Here is a 24286-nt window from a genome sequence, read left to right as displayed (position 1 = left end):
TTTGCAAAAGGAAATCTATCGTAATCAAAACTAGTAAAGGCCATTAAACATCTGTGCAGTGATCAACAAACATTAAAACTGACATCCCAGATAGGCATGGTCTGTCTTCAAAACATAAATGGGATCTATTCAAAGGTCTCAATACAAGTGGACAAATGAAACACCACCACCCACAATGCACAACAGAATTCCGAAGGTGGGCCAGTTTGCTTTCAGTATTGGTTCATTAAGCTAACCAGGACCCACTTTGGGAATGTCATAATGCTCACTGAGATTTGCCAGATACTGATTCAAGTCCTGAATCTGGTTGCGATGTGATTTACTTGGATTTTTTGCCAGCATATGCATATCAATCTTTTCCCTCTGTTCAAGATACCGTCTCTCAGCTGGTGTGATGTGGTCATCATGAGCAGATGGATGTCCATCCCCAAACATGTCGGCTTCATTTATGTCTTCAGTAGGATCAGTTGATATTCCAGTACTTCAACCTGGAAAGTCGCAAATATGGGGAAAATGTCATCAAGTCATTTGGCAAAGGCATTAATTAAGCAATAGTAGTTTGGCAAATCATTGGGCTTCATGAAGTGTAAGAGTGGAAATGCATCCATATTTGATATGGGCCTGGAATTCCAGTATTGTTCTTGAAATATTTGGGCTCACATAAGAAGCCTTAAGTAAATTATGAACAGGGAAAAATATATTAGTTTTCCTTAAAAAAATAATGAAAATGGTACTGTACATTAACAGCGAACCAGCTGGATTCTCATGTTTTTCAATTTGTGACTCATGATCATAATGATGCCTGTGCTTCTTTTTCTTCTTTACCCCACCTGCCTTGACATCTAATCTTTTTCCTTTCAGCTTAAGCTTCCCACCGACAACATTCTCATATGCAGACATGTACCTACTAAAAGGAAAAACTAGGAATTAATCTAATAAATCACACTATGCTTAGAAATATATGCAAATAACATAATATGAAATGAAACTATAGAAATGATATGACCAATAAAAAGATATTTCAACCATCAAACCTTTACTTCACCAGCCCGCAATAGAGATTCCATGTTTCCTTCCAATAAAAGAAGCTTCCTTAGCTTCCCGACAGCATAATCGGGAAACTTCGACAATTACTATTTACAAGAACAATAAAACATATATTGACAAGAAAAAACAATATCATTAACCTATCAAATACTCAAAAAGGGAAAAGAATATCTGATGAATCGTAGGTTCACCATGGGGCGGAAGGAGTGTGATGGAAGGTTATGATCTGATGATTTCATAAATGGGTCAAGTGTTTGGATGAATGGATACACATTTTAGCTTATACAATTTTCTTGCACTTCTCTCTAAATTATTCATAAATTATTAAAAAGCCATATTTACTAAAGAAAAGTGAATTCCCACAAATAATTTTTACGTATAGCTTCCCAACTTCCATTTCTGCACTCCTATATTTCTTTGTTGAGTCTATTCTTATGAGCGGAAATGTGGGAAAAAGAAAGCAATCCATCATTATTTGTATGACATTGATAAACTTATTGGACTACCTTTAACTAGCAGGCCGCAATCAAACGATGTTGCTCAAGCGGTAGGAGGCCTTAAGCATCCAAGTGCACATCCAGGTCCCAAACACATGTCCAAGCAGCTTTGGAACTCAGGCGGTACCACCTTTGACAATATTTTGAAAAATAAAAGTGGTCTACAGGTCTCTACTAATGATTTGAACAACATGAGTTCCTTGAGAGGGATGGGCTCCAGCAACCAATCTAAGACGACTATAAAGAATGGACTTTAGTACATATACTTATCCATGATTGCATAGGAGTAAAGCTCTATCAAGCAAAAAACGGAACTCAATTACCTAGAATAAGGGTGGCTTTAGTTGGGGATATGGAGAAGCAAATCTCCAAGAAAGAATTATAATAAGGAAGTGCTTAAGAAGTGAGCACACGAGTGAGTTGCTTACAGAGTTTGAAGCAGGTGAAACACCCTTGGTAGAAATTTCATGCTACAAATGAAGAGGATCATCATTAGTCTTAATAAACATGTCCAAGAGTACATGAAAAATAATCAGCAGCTCTAGTCCAAACTATCTGCTTTCAGCTTTGAGATTTACTGAATTTCATCAGACAATCATTCATTAACCACTGAAATTCATATAGCTCCACTAATCTAATCATTCCTTGCTCTTTGTTAGATTTGCCACACGTTCATTTCAACATCCTCAGTTCTAACATCCCAAAGATCATCTCTCACTTCATCTAGCCCACTCTAATTCTACTAGCTATTTTTTCTTCTATGTTTCGAATTCGATAATTATATATAGTAGATTATTAGTTTGATGACATAATTACACCATGGTATCTCTTGATCATCAAGTTTGATTAGGATCATATTTTGATTCCCGCTTCCGATAGAACCTAGAAGGATATACTTGAATCACATATTATTGATAAGTGATCAACAAATGTGCACCAATGCCACTACATTAATTCACTGCTCACCAAAACAACTATTATGTAATCACACTCTCAAGTCCCTACCGTTTATATTAGAAAATTCCTCTCCTAGTCTTTCCCCTTATTGTTCGTCATCATCTCCCGCTTAACCAGTCCCTCATCCCTAACAACAGGGTATACTTGGAACGATGTGGAATTCTTTGTTTATGACATGGTTTTCTAATGCAAACCAAACACGTTTTCTTTCTTCTCCTTGGGACGCAAATACTTTTTTTCCCATTTAACTCCTGCATGCGTTATCTCTCAGGCCATAACTTCAGCATCGTACATGCCTCAACAACGTCAATGCCGTCATCTTCTTTGAAAGTCAGAACTTATATGTCTATGACATTACAAACATGGATGTCACTAATCGGGTACTTTTCCTTCTCTTGTTTGAACAAGTGAAGCCAGTAGACGATTCCAGTTATCTTACAAAAGATAACATCAGCCAGTACAACTGACTGATAGTCAGTTGTAGGCCCTGAATTCACGATGGAACACCATCTCGACATGCAGAATGATATAGCAAACCCCAATCTTGTGCACAAAATTCACACATTGATCAAGTTCATTACTATTTCTTGTTCCATCCAGTAATTCTCTCTCTCTAGTGCGCCTATCTGACACCCTTCTCAGATCATCACTTGCGGTTCACTCTTCTTATACTTTCATTATTCTTAATTGGGCTAAAAATCATGCCAATCAAAATCAGACTAGTGGGTTATTCATCTTTCCTGAAAAATCCCTTGCCCTAAACAAGTAAGAAGGAAGAAGTTATCCGACGACAAAACGTTAAACGTAGGGAAGAGAGAGAGAGAGAGAGAGAGAGAGAGAGAGAGAGAGATGTACCTGGTTTCGGAGGACGGCGGTCGCCGCGGGAGATGGAGATCCGGCGGGCGGAGGTGCGTCGAGGAAGACAGTCGGTTCACCTGAAGCGTGGATACGAGGATCGATGGAAAGCCCCAATCCATAACCCCCAATTGGATTGGTAATTTTGTAAAAAACGAAGCCGCCCGTTCGTGCGAACCAGCAGCCGTTCGAGTGTATCGGGTTAACGGGTTCTGTCCAAACGAGCAGTTCATACCCGTTTTTGAAACCATAGTGGGTGTGCTATGGACTATGTAAACAAATTTGCAAGAAATTAGAATGATTTTAGACTGATGAGAATTGAGAGCCAGTGTACCAAGCAAAAAGGTATTGTTGTTGGCTCAGATGATGATGCTGTGACACACAGTAATGATGCTTCTCTGGAAAAGCTTGAACCCCCTGATGAACCTGCTCCCTGGTTTTGGCTGCAAATTAGGATTTTTAAAAAAAAAGTTGGAAGAGTTGTTTATTGCCACCTGATGTTATGTTTCATGGAGTAAAGCTCATCAGCCTAAAAAAAGAGTGAAGTAGGAAAATGGCAGGGAAGAAAAAGAATGAAATCTGAGCCATAAGTTTTGTTCTGTGTATTTCTTCTCATGCATCCAGATGAGAGTTTGATTTTGAACAAGCCACGTAGCTTGGACTGGATTAGTTCCACTGCACTTTGAATGACTTCAACAACTGGTTTTGCTCATAAACATATGACGTAAAATTATTTATCCAAATATGCCAAAGTTTAATCAACTTAGAGAAGCTTGGTCATCGTGCTGCTCAGTAATGAACAAAAAACTCATCGACAAAAAACAAAAAGCTTCGTTAAAAATAAAAGAACAACATTACCCAAAAAGAATAGATGAACAAAAGATAAGGTGGGTCCAATAATTTAGACCATTCCATGCCACTTGACATTTAGACCGCTGCAATTGGCTCTAGCATTCCATGTTCATAGATCTCAGAGAAATATGCCTCACTTGGGAAATGGAATGCCAAGACTGACATTTTAAAGTTGGCGCGTATATCTTCCTATAACATTTTCTTTCCAAAGGAAATTGCAGCGAGTACATAGATTTCCATGAAACAGTAAGATCATGAATTATTGCAAAATTTCTGCACTAGGCAAAATGATTATCTATAAAAATATTTAACGCATAAGGTCACAATATCATATATAAAAAGGTGGTTTTTCCCAGCCAGGTATTTATTTTAAGAGCTAACTGCTGCAATGGGATCTTTCTCAAGTATTTTAAGAGCTGAACTTAACGCATTTGCAGGGATCTTTTCTCGGGTATCATAAGAGTTGAACTGCTGCTATGGAAGGAATCTTTTCTCGAAGCTTCTGTGTCACTGCCACTCGAACAGTCATGACCCCAGCGGCAGGACCTGAAAGTCTAATTTTCACAATTGGCTCCTCAATGCTGATGAGCTCAAGCTCACCACCACCAGTTCCACTGAGGTATGGCCTAATCTCATCAAGGACCTGGCAGGGGATCAAAGATGAGCATTAGCATTTTAGGTTCCACATAATTAATTGATACAAGAATAACAAAAGAGCAATTTATCATGCAGGCTCCTAGGACTTAAGGTGGATGAATGAAGAACATCATATGGCTTAAGTCTAGTCTCAAGGACTTTGATGCAGGTAAAGACTATGAATGAACCTTTCTGTCAGCATCAAATGTAACTTATGATATACACAATGATCACATTCTATTTTAAAAAAGGACAGGAACAAAAGAATTGGGGGGATAATACATGTGCAAGATTACCGGGGAAGATGAGTCTTCATTATATCAAATATCATAATGACTAGATCACTTTAAAATTGATGTGGATGACAACCCATGACACACAACTATATTGGAAAGACTAATGCCATGCCTTGTGATGGAGTGATTATCTAGGTCTAGCAAGAGGTTTGTAATCAAAACTTATTCATTTGATGTAAACATATTAATTTCGTGTAAACATGCACATCTTGACATTCAACCCTGCTTTTCAATTTGCTTTTGCCAAGGGTGAGGGCTCAATCATATTTGTTATCGAGGTCATTTATTGCATTTGGAGTAACAAGGGGACTACTGGCGGATGAGAATATGTTGTTATAGCTTTTATTGGATACATTTGTTTGATAAGCTCTGTTGGACACATTTGGTTCACTTATACGATTCTGTGAATTAATCTTTTCTTCAATTTTGGAGTGGAGAGCATTTGACAAGTAGGAATGGATATTGTCAATGAGTGCCAAGAATACCAATCAGTATGCATCAAGCTAACTAGCACGAGTACTTGATACATAGCAAATGTATGTCTGAAGACCTTTTTTTCCTGATGAGGACTCTTAAACACCTTGGCTTTGTTAGGTTCAATTTATAACGTACAACTTGAATTTTGTAGGTTCATATATAGCTGATATGGAGCTTGACTGATGCTCGATTCACTCACTTATAACAAAACCCAAACCCATATCATCTTGCTGACATGGAGGACCCACATGGGGTGGTGGCCATGCGTCAAATGATAAGGGTGCAATCATGCTAGTCAGATGTAACTAAAAGTAGTTGAACGAAAAATCTTGCATGAAAATGATTATTCACTGACAACTGATTAATTAATAATTTCAATTTATCATAACATTTAAGCCAAGGATCGCCGACTTGGAAATGGACCCCGTATCGGCCTGCCGGCGGTATGAGTCGGCACACCCCCGTACCAGACCATATCAGATCCAAACCGACATGGAAGTGAGGGATAAACCAGAGAGGAAAAGAGAGAGAAAGAGAGAGAGAGAAAGAAAGGCCAGCGAAAACACCAGCGATGGCCATCGAAGGGCCGTTGAGGCCGCCGAGGCCTTTTGGGCTCTGCCCTCAGCAGTCCTTCACGAGAGAAGTTGAGAGCACAGAGAGATAGAGAAGGGGGGAGAGAGAGGAGAGGAGTGAGGGCAAGGGGATTGGGAGGCCGCCGGTGGCCGTCGGATGGTGGAAATCCACCCATCCCATCCGTGATTTCGAAACAGGGGCGGATCGCCCTTGTTTCATCATTTTTTTTTCATCCGCTTCACAATGAAGCCGGAGGTGAATTTCCACCGTCCGACGGCCACTCACGGCCTTCCCACCATCTTCCCCTCTCTCCTCCTTTTTCTCTATCTCTCTCTCTAATCTCTCTTACGGAGGACCATGGAACCAGGGAGGCCTCGGCAAGCTACTGTCGGCCTTTCCATCTCTTTCTCTCCTCTCCTATCTCTCTCTCTTTTCCTCTCTTTCCTTCTCTCTCTCTCTGATTCTATCAATGTTCCGAACCGAATGCCCGAACCACATCGATTAGCCATTGGTACCGCTTGCCATGCCTCGAACTGCCTAGTTCGGAGCAGTTTGGCATTCCATACTTCAAGCAGTGTTTAATTTTCAAAAAATGAAAAAATTAAGACAAACCTAATAGAATCCTAGTAAGTGGTGGCAATAGAATAATGGGGCCCACCGGAAGCAAAAGTGGGATGAGCTAAGAAAAAAACAAAAGTAGAGCAATCCTCCAACCACTAGAGGGAAAAAAAGGTTACTGCACCACAACCATAGATTGAAAGAACAAGAAAGAAAACTATAGATTATAGAAGGCAGTTAAACATTTGAAAAAAAATAGTTGCAAAGAAAGAACTGCTACTATGTGAATGGTTACCATCTCAATATTTTCGGCATTCAGCTCGAGCCCTGTTTCCTCATCAGTGATGGGTTCAACTGCAACTATTTCTGGAATTTTCTCCATTAAGCGGCGTTCAATGCCCATCTTCATTGTCATTACAGAACTTGGACAGGATCCACATGCTCCTTGTAGTTTCAACCTTACAACATTTCCATCAATCTCATGTAGTGCCACATTTCCTCCATCTGCAATAAGGTATGGTCGCACTTCATCTAAAACTGACTCAACATTTTCTGCAGTCAGTGGCAGTTCCACTACTGGATCTGGAGTAGCAATAGCTCTGACCACTGCAGCAAGGAGATAAAGAAAAAACTGACATCACAAATTTATCCAGGGAAAATGAGAAAACTAGTATACTATAACAGTTTAACAAAATCATAGAACCATAAACATTCTTTCTAGCCTATACACTGCAGCAAGGAGATAAAGAAGAAACTGACATCACAAATTTATCCAGCGAAAACGAGAAAACTAGTATACTATAGTCTTACAAAATCATAGAACCATAAACATTCTTTCTAGCCTATACTAGAAGGCATCTCAGTGCACGAGCCCCTTGCCACTACGGGGTCTTTTGGGAGTGGGGATCAAACATATGCAGCCATACCCTCGTATGTAGAGAGGTTGTTTCTGTGTTTGGAATATGTAACAACCAGGCACAATGGATTAACCTTACCATTGCACTGCCCTCTGTTTGTAGCCTATACTGAAACTTCAAAAGAAATGGAGTACCAACAGCCACAGTGACCTCAATGGAACCATAGCTGCAGTTTAATAGTGTGCTAAGAGGAAACTGCTTGCTTGAAAGCTCAGTTTTAGTTTCAGTTTCATGTACCAAATCACTTCAGTTTCAATGGTTCCAAGTCCAATGTTGGCAGCTTCAGATAAAAATCATAAAAAATTAGAAATCAATCAGAACCAAGAAAGCTATAAATATATAGATAGTAAGTCAAAGAACACCATCAGATGTCAATTCAAGCATACTAAAGTTTTTGGACTGTTGGATGTTTTAGTGGTTTCATGATGAGAAAACAATTTTTTTAAAAAATATATGGTCGGGGAAAAAATGTTCAGTGTAATATACTGATTTACAGTTTAAAAGAAATATAATGTATGCCATGTTACTTGGACACATGACAAAGGTATCAAGTTTTTACGTGTCTAGAAGAATACAACATGGGAATATCTATATATTATACATGCATGTGTAAATATACATCCATGCATGTATATAACAAATAACAAACTAGATAGACCTATACTCCTAACTCTCATAAAATTCAATAAAATTGTTTGCTGTTTTTATGTTATACTTGATAGCTTTCATATAGAAGTCACAAAATATACATTTAATATGATATGTAAGTGTCAAGGAGTGTCCAAAAAGTCCCAAGTGTCCAAGTATGCAACACAACCCAAAATTTGGAGTGTCCAAATGTATGACATCTAACTGCTTATAAGAACTGAACTATGACAAGAAATCCTCTCTCATATCTCCTGAAAAACTATAATAAGTGTGTTTCCGATGCCCACATCAAAAATCATCCAGTCCATCTTGTAAAAAATTGAATCTTGACAAGAGATTCTGGTCTTTATAGAATCAGGGGAAAGAAAAGGCAGAAACATCCCAATTCCCCAGCATGCAAGACGAATAAAAACGCAATAATCAAAGACAAAGGCCTACCATGCCATCCTGGGGATCGGGAAACCATCGGAAGAGGGAGGGAAGAAGAACCACCGAACCCACATCGGGCGATCGGAATCGTCGTTCCCCTGAAGCCCGAATCCTGCGATTTATAGAAAAATTACAGCAAGACACAATTAAATTAACTCAAAGAGATTACCAGACATTCCCCTTGGAATCAGAAACCAGAACTGATAAAATTGAAGAGAGAGAGAGAAGAGGATGGGAAAAGAAATAAGATACCTTGAAAGAGAGAGGGCGGGAAGGGAAGATAACGGAAGTAGAAGAAGAAGAAGAAGAAGAGGCTTCAGGGGACTGCTGAGCCCGGCAGCAAGAAGGAGAAGGATGCAACACGACCGATTGCATCGCTGGCTGGATGAAACTGTGAAAGGAAATCGCCCGGTTCAAGTCTCTTGATCTCCACCTCCCGTGGCAGAAAGGCTTTTTTCCAACCAGATGGGAGAACGCCAAACGGGAGTTGGGGGTTTGGGGGGTGAGGTGAGATCCCTGGTGGACTGGTGGCTCAGACTGGGCCTCCAGTTTAATAAGCCGAAAACGACATTTTGTACTGACTGCAATGCGGCCCAACCCGATTATTTCCCTGCCGTCGCTACACCCATCAGCCCGTCCGCTAGGTGCTTCTTCGTTCTATTTGGCACTCCCCTCCTCTAGGTGCTTGTTTCTTATTCTATTTGGCCAGGGGGGCAAAAAAAAAAAAAAAGAAAGAAAGGAAAGCAAAATCTAATAGTTATCTAGCCCAGCTGCCTTGACCCTAACTACAGGACAGATTAGAACTCCTGAAATTGACCCTGGTTCTCCGCCCCATTCTGTTGAACGCGGAACTGCCTCTTTTTTCACGGGCTTTCTACATGCGAAGGTTCGCTGCTTTCGTCCGCTTATCGAGGAGCAGGAACGCTTCATTTCATATATTCACGGTACCCACCTTAGGAAGCCGAATCTTGCCGACGATGAACTTCATGAATTGCAGTACCCCACAAGCAGACAACAGCTTCCCTGGCAATGTCATCTCTTTTCCATATGACGCATTTTTCCTTTCTTTTCTTTTAGGTTTAACGAACACCTGATTGAAAATGTTATTGCTGGCTCTTATTGCTCCCCCCGCCCCCCCCCCCCAAAAAAAAGGCTCTTGGTCTTCGATGATCATTTTCTGTCTGGTCCGTTCCCCAGTACGCACTTTAACCATAAGTGCATGCAGAACAAATGCAATTACGTACAAATATTAGTCCAATGAATTAGCTAGCTATCTCCCTGTCCCAAGCAATTAAGCAAGTCTGTTCGGTAAGCATATATATAGCTATTTCAGTCGGTTACTCGTCACCCTTGGTGTCAGTTCATTTAAAATGTTCTCTCAAATGAACCATTGCCCTTTTAGCGAGCTGATGCATACGCATGGAAGAGGACAAAAAGCAACACTGTCGAATAAGCTAACGACTCGCCAAATCTCTCCCACGTATCCAGCATAAAGAATTGCATATCAAGAGCAACAGTGGCATCAATCACCCGTTTGCTTTCCAGTTCTTGCACTGCTGTGGAAATATGTTTTTGAATAAATCAGAAGAATGGCTTGATGGCGTTAAGTATAATCAGGAAGTTTTCCAACCAGAGGCATGAGATTATTAAGTATAATCAGGAAGTTTTCCAACCAGAGTCATGAGATTATCTCATGCCTTCTGCTCATCCATCATAATTGTATGGAGCTCCTCGAATGAGGTTTTGGAACTGCTTCGAGATAAAGTGCCAGATCCAACTGTAATTGTTTCATCCGTTTCATCTATGGTTGATTCCAATGAACAAGTTGATGTAGTGGTTCCAAGTCGAGAAAGCATCTGTTCGTGTTTAGACTTCAGTTTGACTCTTCTGCACCAACTATGAAGTGACTCTCTAACACTCTCAGCAAGCAAAGATTTCTGAAATTTGGATCCAATCTACAGTCAAAGAAAATAAAATTAAAAAAGGAGGGAAAAAAAAAAAGAGACTAGATGATGTCAGCTTTCTGTACCAGCATTAAATATCAGCTTTGTAGCGTGAAAAAGTATAATGTTTACCTATATTCACGCATTTGAAATAGCATACAAGCTGCAGAAATTATATTACATGCTCAGAACAAATTGGAGTCCAAAGTAATCACACCAAAAAATATCTAGGCAATTAATGCACATTCTGTCGATCTTTACTAAGTTAATCAGTGTACTCTGCAGATTTTGTTTGTTTTTACTGCTCAAAGTTCTTTCTGAATCATTATTCCATCAAGACTCTTGATACCCTAAATGTAGATTATGAATGTTTTTCTTGATAGAAATCATCTTGGATCCTCCATGGTACACTTTAGTGGGACCATTTATGCAATCAAATCAACCGCTTCATTGAAGGTCACCTCTCTTTAACTAGGGGTCTTATATCATTATGAGCCTCATTTCATTCAGTTGATCTCCTTCCCCATTGTTCAGTAGGCAGTTACAATTAGTTCTGGCATTGAGAATTCTGTCTCACTAGTTTGTTGGTCCCTTTTTGGTCTTTCATTCCTGTTTTTCCACTTATCTGAGCCCATCCTTTGCTTGTCATACCTTTAAGTTGCTGTTTGCACCTTTGGGACCTCTTCAGAATCTGTTCTGGGTTTTCTCAAACCTATGAAGCTCTTATGCGTGAACTATCAAACTACACCTGCCACGGAAACTCTACTGAGGTGAGTCTAATGCTAGCATGGTCAGCTTGTATCTTCGTGAACAATCTTGCTGTTATCTACCTTGAGTTTGATGGAGTTAGAAATTTCTGATATGTTCTTTTTATATACATCATGATATGTTATCTTGTGTAATTTTCATCTTTTTGTGAATATATGTGGTCCGAGTCTGTACAAATCGCATTTGTAGGGTTATCACATTAACATCCAGAAGGCATCACCAAGTAACTTCTTGTAGTAAACATTATGTGGCGGGTTGCATCGAAAAAAAATTATGTAGTGGAATATTTTACTCAATGAACCCCACCATTCATCAACAATTTCCAAATTCCAAACCATCTACACACTAAAATGCAGATGTCCTGGAAACTTAATGCCAATGCATCAGGTGGTAAACAAAAAATCAAGTTTTTTTGATAACAGAATAAACAATTTAATTTGATCAACTGTTGGGAGATACTTGAACCACCCAAAGGTCAGTGCACATGCATATAAGGCATCATGTGTCTAGGCATACCTGGAAAACCCTGAAGCTTTCCTTGCATACACACTCCGTAGTCCAATAAGAAGGGTGCATTCACTGACATTTTCTTCTTATATTTCAGTGAAAAGGACTCTTAGCAAGGTTTGCCATCTCAATATTGAAACCCATATAGATACCATCCTAATACAATGTTGGTATGCACCAGGCATACCGATACTATGCTCCTCATACCATATACTAGTTTGCTACCGGTGGTATGCACTTGTACCAACCAATATGCCATACCATGGTTCTAGGTAAATTTTGATGTGATGGGGTACTGGTGATTATGTCATCAGCAAAACAGGATTTAATAAGTGATCAAATCAATGGAATAAGCTTTCACCAGTTCTGGTCATAATTAAAAGAATCAAGATGAAGTTAAATTTGTATAATTTAAAAAAAAAATTAGAGAGGGCCCTGATGTGGCTCTTGCTCTTAACATGGCGATATCAAGCAACTTGGGATTACTGCCACTTTTAAGCATAGGCAAAACCATGTTTATAAACCATAGGTTCACTTTGATGTAAAGGGCCTAGCGTACAAGGTTCCCACTATTGCAGGGTCTAGGAAGGGTCGAATATACACAGCCTTGTCCCCTTGTTTGGAGAGGCTGTTTCCATATTTTGAACTTATGACCTGGAAAACAACCTTACTGTTGCGCCATGGCTTAACCTCTAAAGTATACTTTCTTTCTTATGTTTACTTTGACATACCATGAGTAGTAATATTTGTTCACAACAAACATAAAAATAAGGAAGCAAGTATATAAATTATGAAACTTAAAGTTTGTCCAAACCTGAGTGATGATGACATTAAGGGGCAGTGTGCTGTAGCTGCACCAAAACTGGACTAGGAGCCTGAAATCCCAAAGCAAAATTTAGGTGGCAAGCAAATATTCAAGCAATTCTGCTAAACCAAAACTTGCAGAACTAAAAAGAAAAAGAAAACTATTATCATGTTGTTAAAATTCCCTTTTCTATTATCACCCCACAATCAGTCATCATTGCGCTCTCTTCCTTTTTCTATTTGTAGGTCATTTTGTGGAGCAGTTTTCATGCCTTTCAGAGCTAACCACCTACCGTGTGAGTTGATCATGCCCTAGGCCACCCTCTTGATTTTCAAAACTCAGGTTGCTTGAGCCTTCATGTCATGATATCCCCTTGGGTTTCCCCACTAAATTTCTCTTTCATGTTAGACTAAGGTTCATATGTATTGGACTCTACCAGTGTTTATTCACGAGTTTGACTGGACAGATTAGTATGAAAGCAAGCATGAAGTTCTATACCATCTGTTAACCAAGGAAGCAAAGGACACATTTTAAACTATATTCATTGTCAAAAATTATGATCAACTATATGATGATGATGACGACGACAATGATGACAATATTCATCATTAAAAATTATGATCGACTGGTTGTTTCCACAGACTTCTGTAAAAACACTGTATTGTGTTGAGTGTGTGCGAAAATCAAAACCAAATTCTATAATAGAATGAGCCAGAATCATGACATCTTATAAAAGAGATCAAAAGGTTCCTTGATTAGTTTGCAGGCAGGTTTTGACGCGGACCACCATGGTATTTGAAATAAGAAGCATTACAGAAAATATGTATTTTTGTTTGAACATGTATGAAAAAAGAAAATAAAATATGTTCAGTTTGAACTTTTGAGATAAAACAGGGGAATGAAGAATAACAAAGGGCAAAGAATAACTTCCTGGGCAAGTAAATAACTACTATCATTTCAATAGCTAGTGATGCATCTGTAATAAATTTATATACCTAACATCATATGCATGAAATACATCATAGATCCAAACACTTATTTCTACTTTACAAAGCATATTTTTATAACACAACATACCCAGAGACCAAGCGAACAACGACCATGTAATAGTTCTTCATGAAACAGGCCTGTGCACTTAGTTCCCACTGCAGAAAGCAAGATCTATAATCAAAACAAGGGAGCTATAATGTGCTCAACACTAAGATAATTATATGGGTACACCTTACTTATTAACACCAGTATGACTTATGTATATGTTGTAGATAAAAACAAAAGGTTCAATCTGAAAGTTGTAAAATCTCTGATGTTGCTCCTTGTGAGGCATGAAGAAATTAATGTCACTGCACGACTGTTGCAGATGTTAATTATGCATGACTAAGAAAAGAAAAAGCAGGAAGAGAACTAGCCTCTACAATTTTTCCTACCTATTGCATCCATGTAGCACAGATATGGATCAACCATATCACGGTTGTAACAGGGAGTGCACAAACTAGTTTTCAAAGAGGTGTATGAATAGAAAGTCTTGACTGTTGGACCATCTATCCTTGTTCATATTGCATGTAGTACTTAGCAGTCTTAAGCTATTATGATAACTTTTTAATGCTAAAATTGTTTAAATTCTTGTATAAAATCTCATATTGGCAGTTTTCACTTTATTTAGTAAACTTTGAGTTCAGGTCCATATGAATTATTGAGGACATAAGATTTGCCTATAGGAATCAAAGTTGTATCACAAACTCCTCATATAAGTTGTTTAAAACAATCTGCAACTGAAAAGCATACCTACAGTACATTAATTTGCACATGCACATGCCAAAATTTGATGCAAAATATGATCGTCAATTCTACTTGGAACTGATTGATGATAATTGGTACTTCCTACTTTTATCAAATCACATCCAAGTCTTTGAAAAGCCTCAGACATCCAACTAAGATAGTTCCAATCTTGGAAAGGAATTTATTGCATCAAAAGTCCATGTTCATGAATATGCTGGTTTCAACTGGTTCCAACCTCCAACCAAGATCACTAGATATATGACGCACATAGCATAATTTCTTCAAAAATCTTCAGCATTACCATAAAACACAATGAAACAAGGTTTTTATGAACATCTACAATTACAATTAACATTATGATGTATGATATCAACAGCAGCATGGAAGATTTTCCGTCGTGGAGGTAAACCAGCATCCTGCATCACTTGTAATATATTTATTATGCAGTCATGTATCATATTTGATACCATAGGATAAATAGTGAGACCACCTTACCAGGGACCAAATAAATGCTGCCATCTCAAAAGCATTCTGAAAGAAATAAGAAAAATATCAGAATACGTTGGGAACAAAGTCATGTGAATTAGCAATTCTGTGAAGAAATATTAGCATCACCTGAAAGGATATGAACTGTATCAACCACAAAAGGAGTTCTGGTTTTCCAAACCAAAAAAGATCATCACGCGGCTTCAGTTGTGTACCAACAAATGGACCAGTTGCCTCAATGAACTCCAGAGCTAATTGCGCAACAACATGTTGAAGCTTGGTGCCCACCAGCATGACCACCTTTCGTACATGTTGAGAAAAACATTACATGGAAAATAAAACCATGCTTTTGGGGGATAATAGATGAGAGGAAAAATACACTTTAACTAGAAGTGAATGGAAGCACAAAATGCTTACCATGGCAGGAACAAAGGACAACCAGAAGTAGATATTGATTCCTACAATATTAAAAAGGAAATGAGCAATTGTAAAACATACCGGCCCTGCAACCCATAAGATTTTTCTTCTTTTTCATGAGTTACTAAACTTACCATGAATATTTACAAAAATGCACAATATTGCATACACCCAAAGAGGCCAGCTGCAACATCGATGAAAGGCAAGTGATTCAGCAGCCACATGAAAAATAAGTAAAAATTTATTAAATTTATTAGCAATAGATATTTTCTGATAGTAGAAATACATAAATGGTTGTCATAATAAATATAAATCCAAGAAACCAGCCATAAAATAATGTGTAAACAAAGGGTATGAAAGGTGCAAATTTGAAAATGATATTAAGTGGAATTTTGCACGCCAACTATGAATGCAAAGAAAAAGTAGGTTAAGGAATTTAGTTTTGGCAAAGAGATAGGTGAATAAAAGTAGTGCAGAAGAATATATAAACTTTTGTTCCATGATGCCATGGCCATGTCATACTGCTAAATAACATAATAATATTCTTTCTTGCAAAACTGCATTGATGTGGAAAGACCATATTAATGCCTCTTTACTCGAAAAGACGATTTTTTTCCTTATAACACTGATATTTGTTTGCAAAATGGTCAAAATGTAGATCAAAGTATATAATTTAATGATAAATCAACCTAAACATTGCCAAGTAGAAATTTCCTCATTCATGAACCTAACAAAAGCCTGACTGGGAGAGAGAAATATTAACTGAAACTTGATGGACATGTCACAGATGGCTTGTCGACTAGTTGATGCATAAAAATTATCAATTGTAATGCTAAAATCCCCAACATTATAGGGAATTTGTACATGCTGCATTTACTCTAAATGTTGGCATTTAATTCTGCCAAACATGAAACAAGTAAATCAACAAACGACTGTGTTAAAAGAACACTTATGGCAAAAATATAATGAAGCGTCCTAGTAGCAACAGGACCTAACCTTGGAGAAGCTTCCTAGTGGCAACAGGACCTAACCTTTCCAAGCAAATACATCAATTCTAGACATGCATGTACCTGATGCCAACACTCCGATGAAACTCATCTTCCATGCTCCGCACCATGTATTTATGGAAATCATAAGAAGATGGCAATTTGTGATTCTGAAAACAAAGGCACTGCTCAACCGATTGTGATAAATAAGCACCAAAGATCTTGAAAACAATTTTTCATTATAGCAATGCAACCCATACTACAGTAGAGAGGTGATGTCTAGCAACCCTAGCCATGCAAAAAATCAATATCACTTGCATAAGGACAATAGGACAAGAGGTTGTTTTCAGTTTTAACTGCTTTTCTTAAAGAATTATGAAATTTAAATAATACAGCCTGCATTGTTTGTAGTAGAAATTAGAACAGTATATGAAAAAATGCACATACATATAGACTTGCATTAAAAATATATAGGATTGTGTGGACTAGAATTGATCCATGTGGCTCCCTTCGCTTTTCAAAAGTCAGGACTAAGTGGCATCATAATCTATGTTACCCAAACACTTTGAATTAGCCTAAGGCACCTGCACCTGCCAGTTAAACATGGACATTGGTAGGACAATAGAACAGAGCTTCATAAGATTAAATGTTCGGACACTGAAAGGATTCAACATCTAGATACATACGCACACCCACATACAAAACTGAGTGCACATAACATAGATCACAATATCCATTCTACACAAAATGGAGGGAAAAACTCTGAACAGACCAAAATAAGCTGTGATGTGATTTTTTTGGGTTGTTTGTGATGTGATTTGCTCCAGTTGTCATTTTGATCCTTATTCTCTTCTATGTTTATGAACTCCTGCCACCATTAAATGTTCAAGAGAAAGAGCAGAAAGTTCTAAAAGTTCTTATTGAGCCATGGCAAGCTCAAAGTATAGCAAACTCAAAAGATTTAGACACATGCTAGTGAATCACCATCCTCTTGTACTTCAGGCTTCACCATCTCAAACATTTCATAAACTGAGAATCTTGATAACCCAATGTCTCACACACTGTACTTCAATACTCTCATCATTTGGAAACCCCATTAAAAAATTTAGTTTCCAAGAATAAGAACTTAGGAGCATAACGATATCTCGTTCAACTACCTCTTAACAATATCCAAACAAGAGCAAATTCTCTTCTCCTTCAACATTAAGAACATCCCTTTCAGCACCAAGTCAAGTTCAAGTTATAAATCCATGTAGTTGAAATAAAGACACCAGTCATATAAAAAGCCAACAAGTTAGCTTCAATTTCAAAACATAACCATGAATCTACATCCATTTTAAGCAGGAAGTACAACTTTTGAAGCTGAAAAATCAGTCCTAGAAATTAAGCTGGTTCAAACTGGTTTCCAGACATCAAAATGTGACCCAAAGTCTCATGGCAGGATTAAGGCATAGGAAAAGATTAAATAACATAAAGCAAAATTTAGAGCAATTCCTATTCAGGCTGCAATACATAATATGTCAATCAATGGGGCAAAAATAAACTGCACATATCTGACATTGCGACGCACCAATTACACTTAAATGTACAGTTAACACTTAATTCTTAAGCACACACAGAGGACAGTTTTCAATGAAAATTATAAATAGCAAAGGCTTCTTTGTGTCTATTGTCTACACACAGAATTTAGTTCCTTTAAACTTTCTCTAAATTAAATGAAAGAAAGGGGTGAGGCTACCAACATACTGGTAAGCCCTACAAAACAGATATACAGATCGACAGTTTTATTAGCAAATATATCAGGACATGAAAAGAATAGTTGAGTGCATAATGTCAGAGAAAGTTAAATACTTACACTGATGAAACCCAAACGTAATGCCATGTAATCTGACTTAGCTAAAGAGCCCTTAAATTGCCTCATGAAACAAAGCTACAAGCATTATAATGATTCAAAGTCAGCGACATGTTAATATTGAATGACGGTAAGCTAAGTTTTAAAAAAAAAGACATGACTCAAAGTAACTGAATATCCTTGTAATGAGTGACTAGAACAGGCAGAGCAGTCTCTATCTATTGTAAAGCCTGACCACTGGTAGCAGAGAAGCCCATCTATTTTTTTCAATTACTCAACATCTACTGTGGACATATATTATTTCATCAAACGAACAGAAGAACTAATAAACAATGGGCACTCGGACAAGATGTTGTGGTGCACCTCAAAGATCATTTATTGGCGTTTGATCCATGATATGAGTGCGAGCCTTCTAAAATCTGAAATTACATTACAATTGGTCCAAATTTTTCCTTCAAATTCTGTCTTCTCATATTCATTCCCTTCAGGGGATGAATGTTCTTGGATTCATGATTTATCCAGCAATTTCTGAATAAAACAGAATCTTCTCCAATATGCATATTCCTGATCTTTTTAGTATTGACACATAGCATTATTGGCCTTGATAGCTAAATTATCATGCATTATTATCTTCACCTCATATTATTTAATTAAAGTTCCTGATAAACAAGTAATCTTAATATACATAGATCTGATGGAATCTATCTTTATCCTATTAGAAAATGTATTATTCATGCAACTCTGTTACTTTCCAGAAACTTTTTTAATATTTTATCTTTAATCTTTAAAATTCTTTATGTCCAAAAACAGTTAGTGAACATGAAAATTTAATGTCGTAATCATTCTTAAGTACAATATCTATATGATTTTTCAAAAAGAATATAAAATTTTGTATTTGTTTTGCAAAAGCCATCTTTACAGGTATAGGTTCACATAGCATATTGTTCTGCATTTTTGTGAGCATGGAACATGCAAAGTGAACCCCAAGGTCTTGGGAGAAAAGCTGAACGCTTGTATAAGCCCATGAATTGCCAGATGTTGTATTACACCTTTAATCCTTCAACATATGACCTAAATCAGACATTATGTGTGCTGCCAACAAACTTTAACCTAGAACCAAATAACATTTCATTTCAGAACCACCATCCAAAATATGAGTACATACAATATTTTAAAAATATAGTCAGTATGTTGCGTTTCAAATATTTATGCAAAAGTTTGTTGCCTACCTCAAATTTCAGGTTGAAATAGTAATTCTCTATAAAATAAATCAATTTGATTTTTTGAGTAAAACCTGAACAATATTTCATGACAAAATTGACACCTCACCATCCAAATAAGAAACTTGTTCTTGCTCCATGGATGAGATGTCCGCTGAAAAACAAAAGTGGACTGCTTCTTCATCATTTTATCCCTCCTTGCTACAGATTAAAAATGAAAACATCAAGTTCTATAACTAAATAATATACAACAATTTATGTTTGCATCTAACATAAAGGTACACTTCGAAGGACCGAAATAGAAGAAAAGGTTTAAACTTTTTTCTAAAGCATGTAATGAAAGAAAGGCTGCAAAATAATTGTTCATTATAATTGTCATTTAATGGTTGAAGAATTGGAAATCACAGAAAAAAAAAAGGGTATCTTATGAAACTATATCACAAAAAATCTATTGAAAATTTAATGATGGTTTCTATCCAAAACATCGTTCCTTTTCTAAGAACTGATGGAGCCTATTGGCAAAATACCAAATAATAATAAGAATAGAGGAAAACAAAAAACTAGACAACACATTAAGCAAAAGTCCATTTATTTTATTTTTTATTCCAAAAAGAAAAAGAAAGATGAATCAAAAACTTATTTTGACATATAATTAAGACATAGACGACAGGTTCACATGGAGGCATTTCAGTATTTCTATATTTTCACTATATGACATAAACTTTATCAGATCATTGATAAAAGAAACGAAGATTCAATAGTATAGCCTCTATTCTCCCACGCTCACCTATCCACCTATCCTGCACTACTTTAATCTTATTTAACAAGGAAAAAAAGAGAGGCCTGACCCAAGCTTTGCTTTCCCGCAACCCCACCACCAACATTATTATAGAAAAACAAGATATTGCCATAATGTCACAAGAGCAAATTGCTCAAGCAGATGCCAAAGCTGCCATGAGTAGAGAAAACTCTAAATGATGCACAACGTTAACAAGATATGGAAGTCTATGATATTAGTTTCACCAAATAACACGGCACAATAGAATTGCATCGAGTATTCCTGTATGAAAATCAAGTCCTCATAAGTCAGAAAAGTCTGCCATCTTAATGACCAAAAATAACAGAACAAAGTCAATGCAATCCTTTCTTACATCAGAAAGTCTAACCTTGCAAATCCTCAGTAGATGGTGGGGGCACTTGGTTTTCCCATTTCCTCCAGCTGTAGATCTGCTAAGAAAAAAAGAACCAACAAGAACTAATATGATATGGAACATATATGTCATATCCATAGGTGAATGAAGAACCTATACCTTGATCATAGACAAAACGACCGTGACGAAGCTGTACAACACGTGGGTGATCCCAAGAATAAAAACGAAGAGGTGGAGCTGCTCAAGCCCTTCGAAGGACACAAATGGCTCATGATCCTGAAGCCACAGAGCATCAACACCAAGATACAAAGAAATCCAGCAAACAACAACCTACATTACTAAACCCTCCTCACCTCAGCACAATGATAAGGAGGCACCTCAAGAAGCCTTCTCCCAACCTTCGTCCGATTCGAAGGAACTGGATCAGAACCCTCGGCCTGTTCCTGGAAGTCGCTCTCCGTGCAGGTTTCGAATCGGCTGTTGAAAAGAGACGAAGGAACACATATATCGGAGATCCACCTAGCCGTTTGGCTCAGCATCAACGATATCAGCCCCAGCAACATCAACTCTTCGATTTTTGTTTTTTTTCCAAAGACAAAGAGACAAACACCTAAGGATCAGTAAACAAAAATAAAAAAAACTAGAAATCAAGAACTCCAAGGAAGGATAGAAACCTTCACGAATCTTCTCGAGAGCGGCAAGCATCGCCTTCCTCTTTGTCTTCTTCAACCACTGCATTCGGGAGATGACAAGAAATCAAGAAACAGAGCACAAGTCGGAGGGTCTCGTGAGGGAGACGGGGAGAGAGAGAGGTATGTGTGTACTTTGGCGAAGCGGTAGATGCAGCGCTCGACCAAGAAGCAGACGGCGACCATGGCGGTGGTGACGGTGGCCACCGACCACGTCGGGGTCTCCGCCAGAGACCGTCCTTCGCCCATGCCTTCTTCCTCTGCTCCTCCTTCCAGATAGAGAAACGGCTGAAGAACAGAAGGGTGCCATTTGGGAGCAGCACGAGGCGGTGGGCGGGAGAAGCGAGGAATTTTTTAATCTTTTGCCGATTTCGTACGCTTTTCCGATCACATTGGAGATCTATCCTTCTTCTTGATCTGGGGGAGTATACTTACGGGGGAGATCTTTCCTTCTTCTTCACGTGGGGAAGTATACTCAGTAAGCGTGAGACATATAGAAAAGAAGAGCACATGGAAGTGATAAAATGTTGGGGGAAGTAGGAAGGGGGGACCAAGGAGGAGAATCACGTATCTTGCAGCAGCTACATGACCAACTAACCGATCACCAAAAACCACAGACCCAACAAATTACCAAAATAATCTGGCTTGGTATGATTTATTTATTTAGATATTACATATTTTATTTGTCAATGGGCAATGATTCTTCCAAGATTCATGCTCCTAGGACTATCGCCTTATAGTCAATTTTGATAGAAAAAACTAAAAATCATACACAAGATGAAAAAAATAATAATAATAAATTAAAAATATGAGTAGATTAGCCCCTATCAAAGTCGAGATATCACACGTCAGCATTCACTTGAAGCAATGGTCCAAATTCATTAAGAAACATGTCAAACAAGTTCATCAACCAGGGATGAGCAAATAAATGATACCAAGATGCAACATGATAACTTCTAGAATATCTCCTACAAGGTAGAAGAAGCCCAAAAGAAAGGAGGGACTAAATTACAGAGGCTTAAAGAGGACCGTCATGGTTATGAAATTTCATAGTATCAAAAGGTAATTAGCTTTCTACTTGAATTTTGGTATTCTAAAATTTTAAAATATCATGGGTTATTGCCTTTTCTTAATTAATTATCCTGGCTGCCTGGTCCAAACACTGAATCTAATTAACATGACAAGGCAAGTCGGTCGAGTCGAGTCGTTTTACTTCTTATTATTTTTCTCGATCCTCTTCTTTTTTGTGTGCGGATTTTTGAACGTGACACCGAAATTTTAGAACAAGGGTGCACCAAGGCTAGGTTTACGATGGACTGTGCCAGTTTTAGGCCTTTAGGACTGTGCATTTTAAAGGCAGGTTGACATGTAATCATGTATCCCTTAGTCCAACTCCTCTTAAATATCTTACACAACCACAAGTAGGTAATGTATACTTTCACTTAGGTCAGTTAATCTCCTACTATGTCTTAAATTGATTGGCATTTGGATCTTGGTCAAAGCAGGGAGTCGTGGGCCCAATAGGTCATGCACATGGGCATGCAAAAGGGTAGAATTGAAGATTTTGGAGAAAGAATAGAAAATTTTGGGAATGAAAATTGTTCTCTTCTTTACAACTGCTGTGATATATTGTATTTATAGACACATGGTTACATAACGATGCAGATGGAAAGTTTGATCTAATTGATTTATATATATATATATATATATATATATAGCCGAAGTTTGAGAGAAGATACTGATATTTGAAATTTAAATTTAAAATATACTGCTCATATTTCATGTCTCGCGATTAAAGCTTGTGTGAATCAAATGTGCTATTAGAAAGAACCACGTTAAAATTTTCTCTGGTGACCAACTTGAGGGTAAAGATCAAATGGACTCCCCGTTTCCCTAATAATAGTTTCCAAATGATAGAATTTTGGATTCAAAAGACGGGGAGATGGCCCTAATGGGATTGGGCCCATGTCAATTAAAACCTTGATACATGTTAGGGGGCGGAGAAAGTGGCCTCCAAGGACAGACGAGGGAGCCACACTCACGTTCTAAAGTCCTACACATCTGGCTGCCAGCAAGTTGTCATAGGGACGGAACCTAAAAAGGAGTTAAAGATGGCATCAAACATTTAAAATAGGATGAGATAAGGATTATTAATCAAAGTAGGGCCTCCCGGAGTAGTTCTTCATTTCTCATGGATCCAAACAGGGGGATTGTGGTGGGAGATGTTTTGTCATCAACAACAATGTCCGTGGTGGGGAAGTTCTCATACAATCTCTGATAAAATATATGCCAGTCCTCTACAAGGATAAGTTGTAAATATTAAGATCAAGAAGCACGGATCCTTTGCAGTGCATCATAGCATACGGTGTATCATACTGATCGTATATCACAAAATACATGATCAACAAACGACAGGCACTCAAGCACAGACCATGCGTATGTACAACGCATGCATATTTATCTATCGTCCAATGGATGGCCGTGCAATGGATCATGCGCACCACGGTGGAGCCGGTTTCAAGATTGGAAGGTAAGGATAGCAAAAAAAAAAAATTATTTGCTGAACCGAGGAGCACTAGATCACGCCTCAAAACAAGGATCTGACTGATGTTTTCTTGAGAAGAAGGAAAGCGCATCCCACTTTGTCAATGCCCATTACTGCTCACATGCAAAGATATTAAACATAGGATTCGTCTGCAGCATAGAGAGGTCAGAGTCCCAGAATCATTATTCTCGTACTCTTGGAGGAAACATTTATTGTTGTGTAACTAAAGAATAAAGGAGCACCGATACAATAAATAGGTGCTGCAGGGCATGTCACCTTTGCCGAGTTCTTCTAGTCCCATGAGCTGGAATCGGCAAATGTATGAAGAAAACGATGAAGTTTGGTGCCCATGAAGTGGCAGACCTCATGATTGAAGAAATCAGCAAAAGCTTATATACT

General features: G+C 37.9%; 3 protein-coding genes across 5 annotated transcripts; all 3 read right to left on the bottom strand.

The window, feature by feature from the left end:
• On the bottom strand, nucleotides 1-4320 carry LOC105051835 (uncharacterized). The gene is made up of 3 exons (XM_019852727.3): nucleotides 3357-4320; nucleotides 753-907; nucleotides 1-440 (listed from the first exon to the last, which is right to left on the bottom strand). The coding sequence occupies exons 1-3, from the start codon at nucleotides 3605-3607 to the stop codon at nucleotides 232-234; spliced, it is 615 nt and encodes a 204-aa protein (XP_019708286.2). The 5' UTR covers nucleotides 3608-4320; the 3' UTR covers nucleotides 1-231.
• A 147-nt stretch (nucleotides 4321-4467) lies between these two features.
• Nucleotides 4468-9410, bottom strand: LOC105051836 (nifU-like protein 2, chloroplastic). Its single transcript, XM_010932468.4, has 4 exons — nucleotides 8995-9410; nucleotides 8752-8854; nucleotides 7044-7354; nucleotides 4468-4851 (listed from the first exon to the last, which is right to left on the bottom strand). The coding sequence occupies exons 1-4, from the start codon at nucleotides 9115-9117 to the stop codon at nucleotides 4663-4665; spliced, it is 726 nt and encodes a 241-aa protein (XP_010930770.1). The 5' UTR covers nucleotides 9118-9410; the 3' UTR covers nucleotides 4468-4662.
• Nucleotides 9411-10352: 942 nt separating this feature from the next.
• LOC105051837 (MLO-like protein 4) lies at nucleotides 10353-21830 on the bottom strand. Of its 3 annotated transcripts, none has more exons than XM_010932470.4 (15): nucleotides 21478-21827; nucleotides 21328-21385; nucleotides 21007-21221; nucleotides 20813-20929; nucleotides 20669-20729; nucleotides 19612-19703; nucleotides 18286-18360; nucleotides 16515-16600; nucleotides 15579-15628; nucleotides 15445-15485; nucleotides 15157-15327; nucleotides 15037-15072; nucleotides 13843-13910; nucleotides 12775-12835; nucleotides 10353-10697 (listed from the first exon to the last, which is right to left on the bottom strand). In XM_010932470.4, the coding sequence occupies exons 1-15, from the start codon at nucleotides 21589-21591 to the stop codon at nucleotides 10434-10436; spliced, it is 1509 nt and encodes a 502-aa protein (XP_010930772.1). In that variant the 5' UTR covers nucleotides 21592-21827; the 3' UTR covers nucleotides 10353-10433. The 3 variants fall into 3 exon arrangements, 1 of the variants encoding a protein (XP_010930772.1); XR_012134256.1 differs by having other exon boundaries at nucleotides 10678-10697; nucleotides 13843-14113; nucleotides 21478-21830; XR_012134255.1 differs by lacking the exon at nucleotides 10353-10697 and adding an exon at nucleotides 13992-14113 and having other exon boundaries at nucleotides 12772-12835; nucleotides 21478-21830.
• Nucleotides 21831-24286: the final 2456 nt, after the last annotated feature.

This window comes from Elaeis guineensis, chromosome 9 (genome assembly GCF_000442705.2).
Source record: "Elaeis guineensis isolate ETL-2024a chromosome 9, EG11, whole genome shotgun sequence".
Classification (NCBI taxonomy): Eukaryota; Viridiplantae; Streptophyta; class Magnoliopsida; order Arecales; family Arecaceae; genus Elaeis; species Elaeis guineensis.
Note: the sequence above shows the minus strand (reverse complement) of the source record. Positions and strands in the feature narration are given on the sequence as shown.

Bases quoted from the DNA above. Each gene is read 5' to 3' on its own strand.
- LOC105051836 (XM_010932468.4), bottom strand. From the start codon at position 9,117: ATGCAATCGGTCGTGTTGCATCCTTCTCCTTCTTGCTGCCGGGCTCAG. The intron at 7,355-8,751 runs GTAGGCCTTTGT...TCCTTGCTGCAG, and splicing joins CCGATCCCCAGGATGGCATG to TGGTCAGAGCTATTGCTACT. The intron at 4,852-7,043 runs GTAACCATTCAC...ATCCCCTGCCAG, and splicing joins ATGCCGAAAATATTGAGATG to GTCCTTGATGAGATTAGGCC.
- LOC105051837 (XM_010932470.4), bottom strand. From the start codon at position 21,591: ATGGGCGAAGGACGGTCTCTGGCGGAGACCCCGACGTGGTCGGTGGCC. The intron at 15,629-16,514 runs GTACATGCATGT...TCGATGTTGCAG, and splicing joins CATCGGAGTGTTGGCATCAG to CTGGCCTCTTTGGGTGTATG. The intron at 12,836-13,842 runs GTATGTTGTGTT...TTGGGATTTCAG, and splicing joins GTTGTTCGCTTGGTCTCTGG to GCTCCTAGTCCAGTTTTGGT.
- LOC105051835 (XM_019852727.3), bottom strand. From the start codon at position 3,607: ATGGTTTCAAAAACGGGTATGAACTGCTCGTTTGGACAGAACCCGTTA. The intron at 908-3,356 runs GTACATCTCTCT...TTTTCCTTTTAG, and splicing joins CCGCCGTCCTCCGAAACCAG to TAGGTACATGTCTGCATATG. The intron at 441-752 runs GTTCGCTGTTAA...ACATAAATGAAG, and splicing joins AAAACATGAGAATCCAGCTG to CCGACATGTTTGGGGATGGA.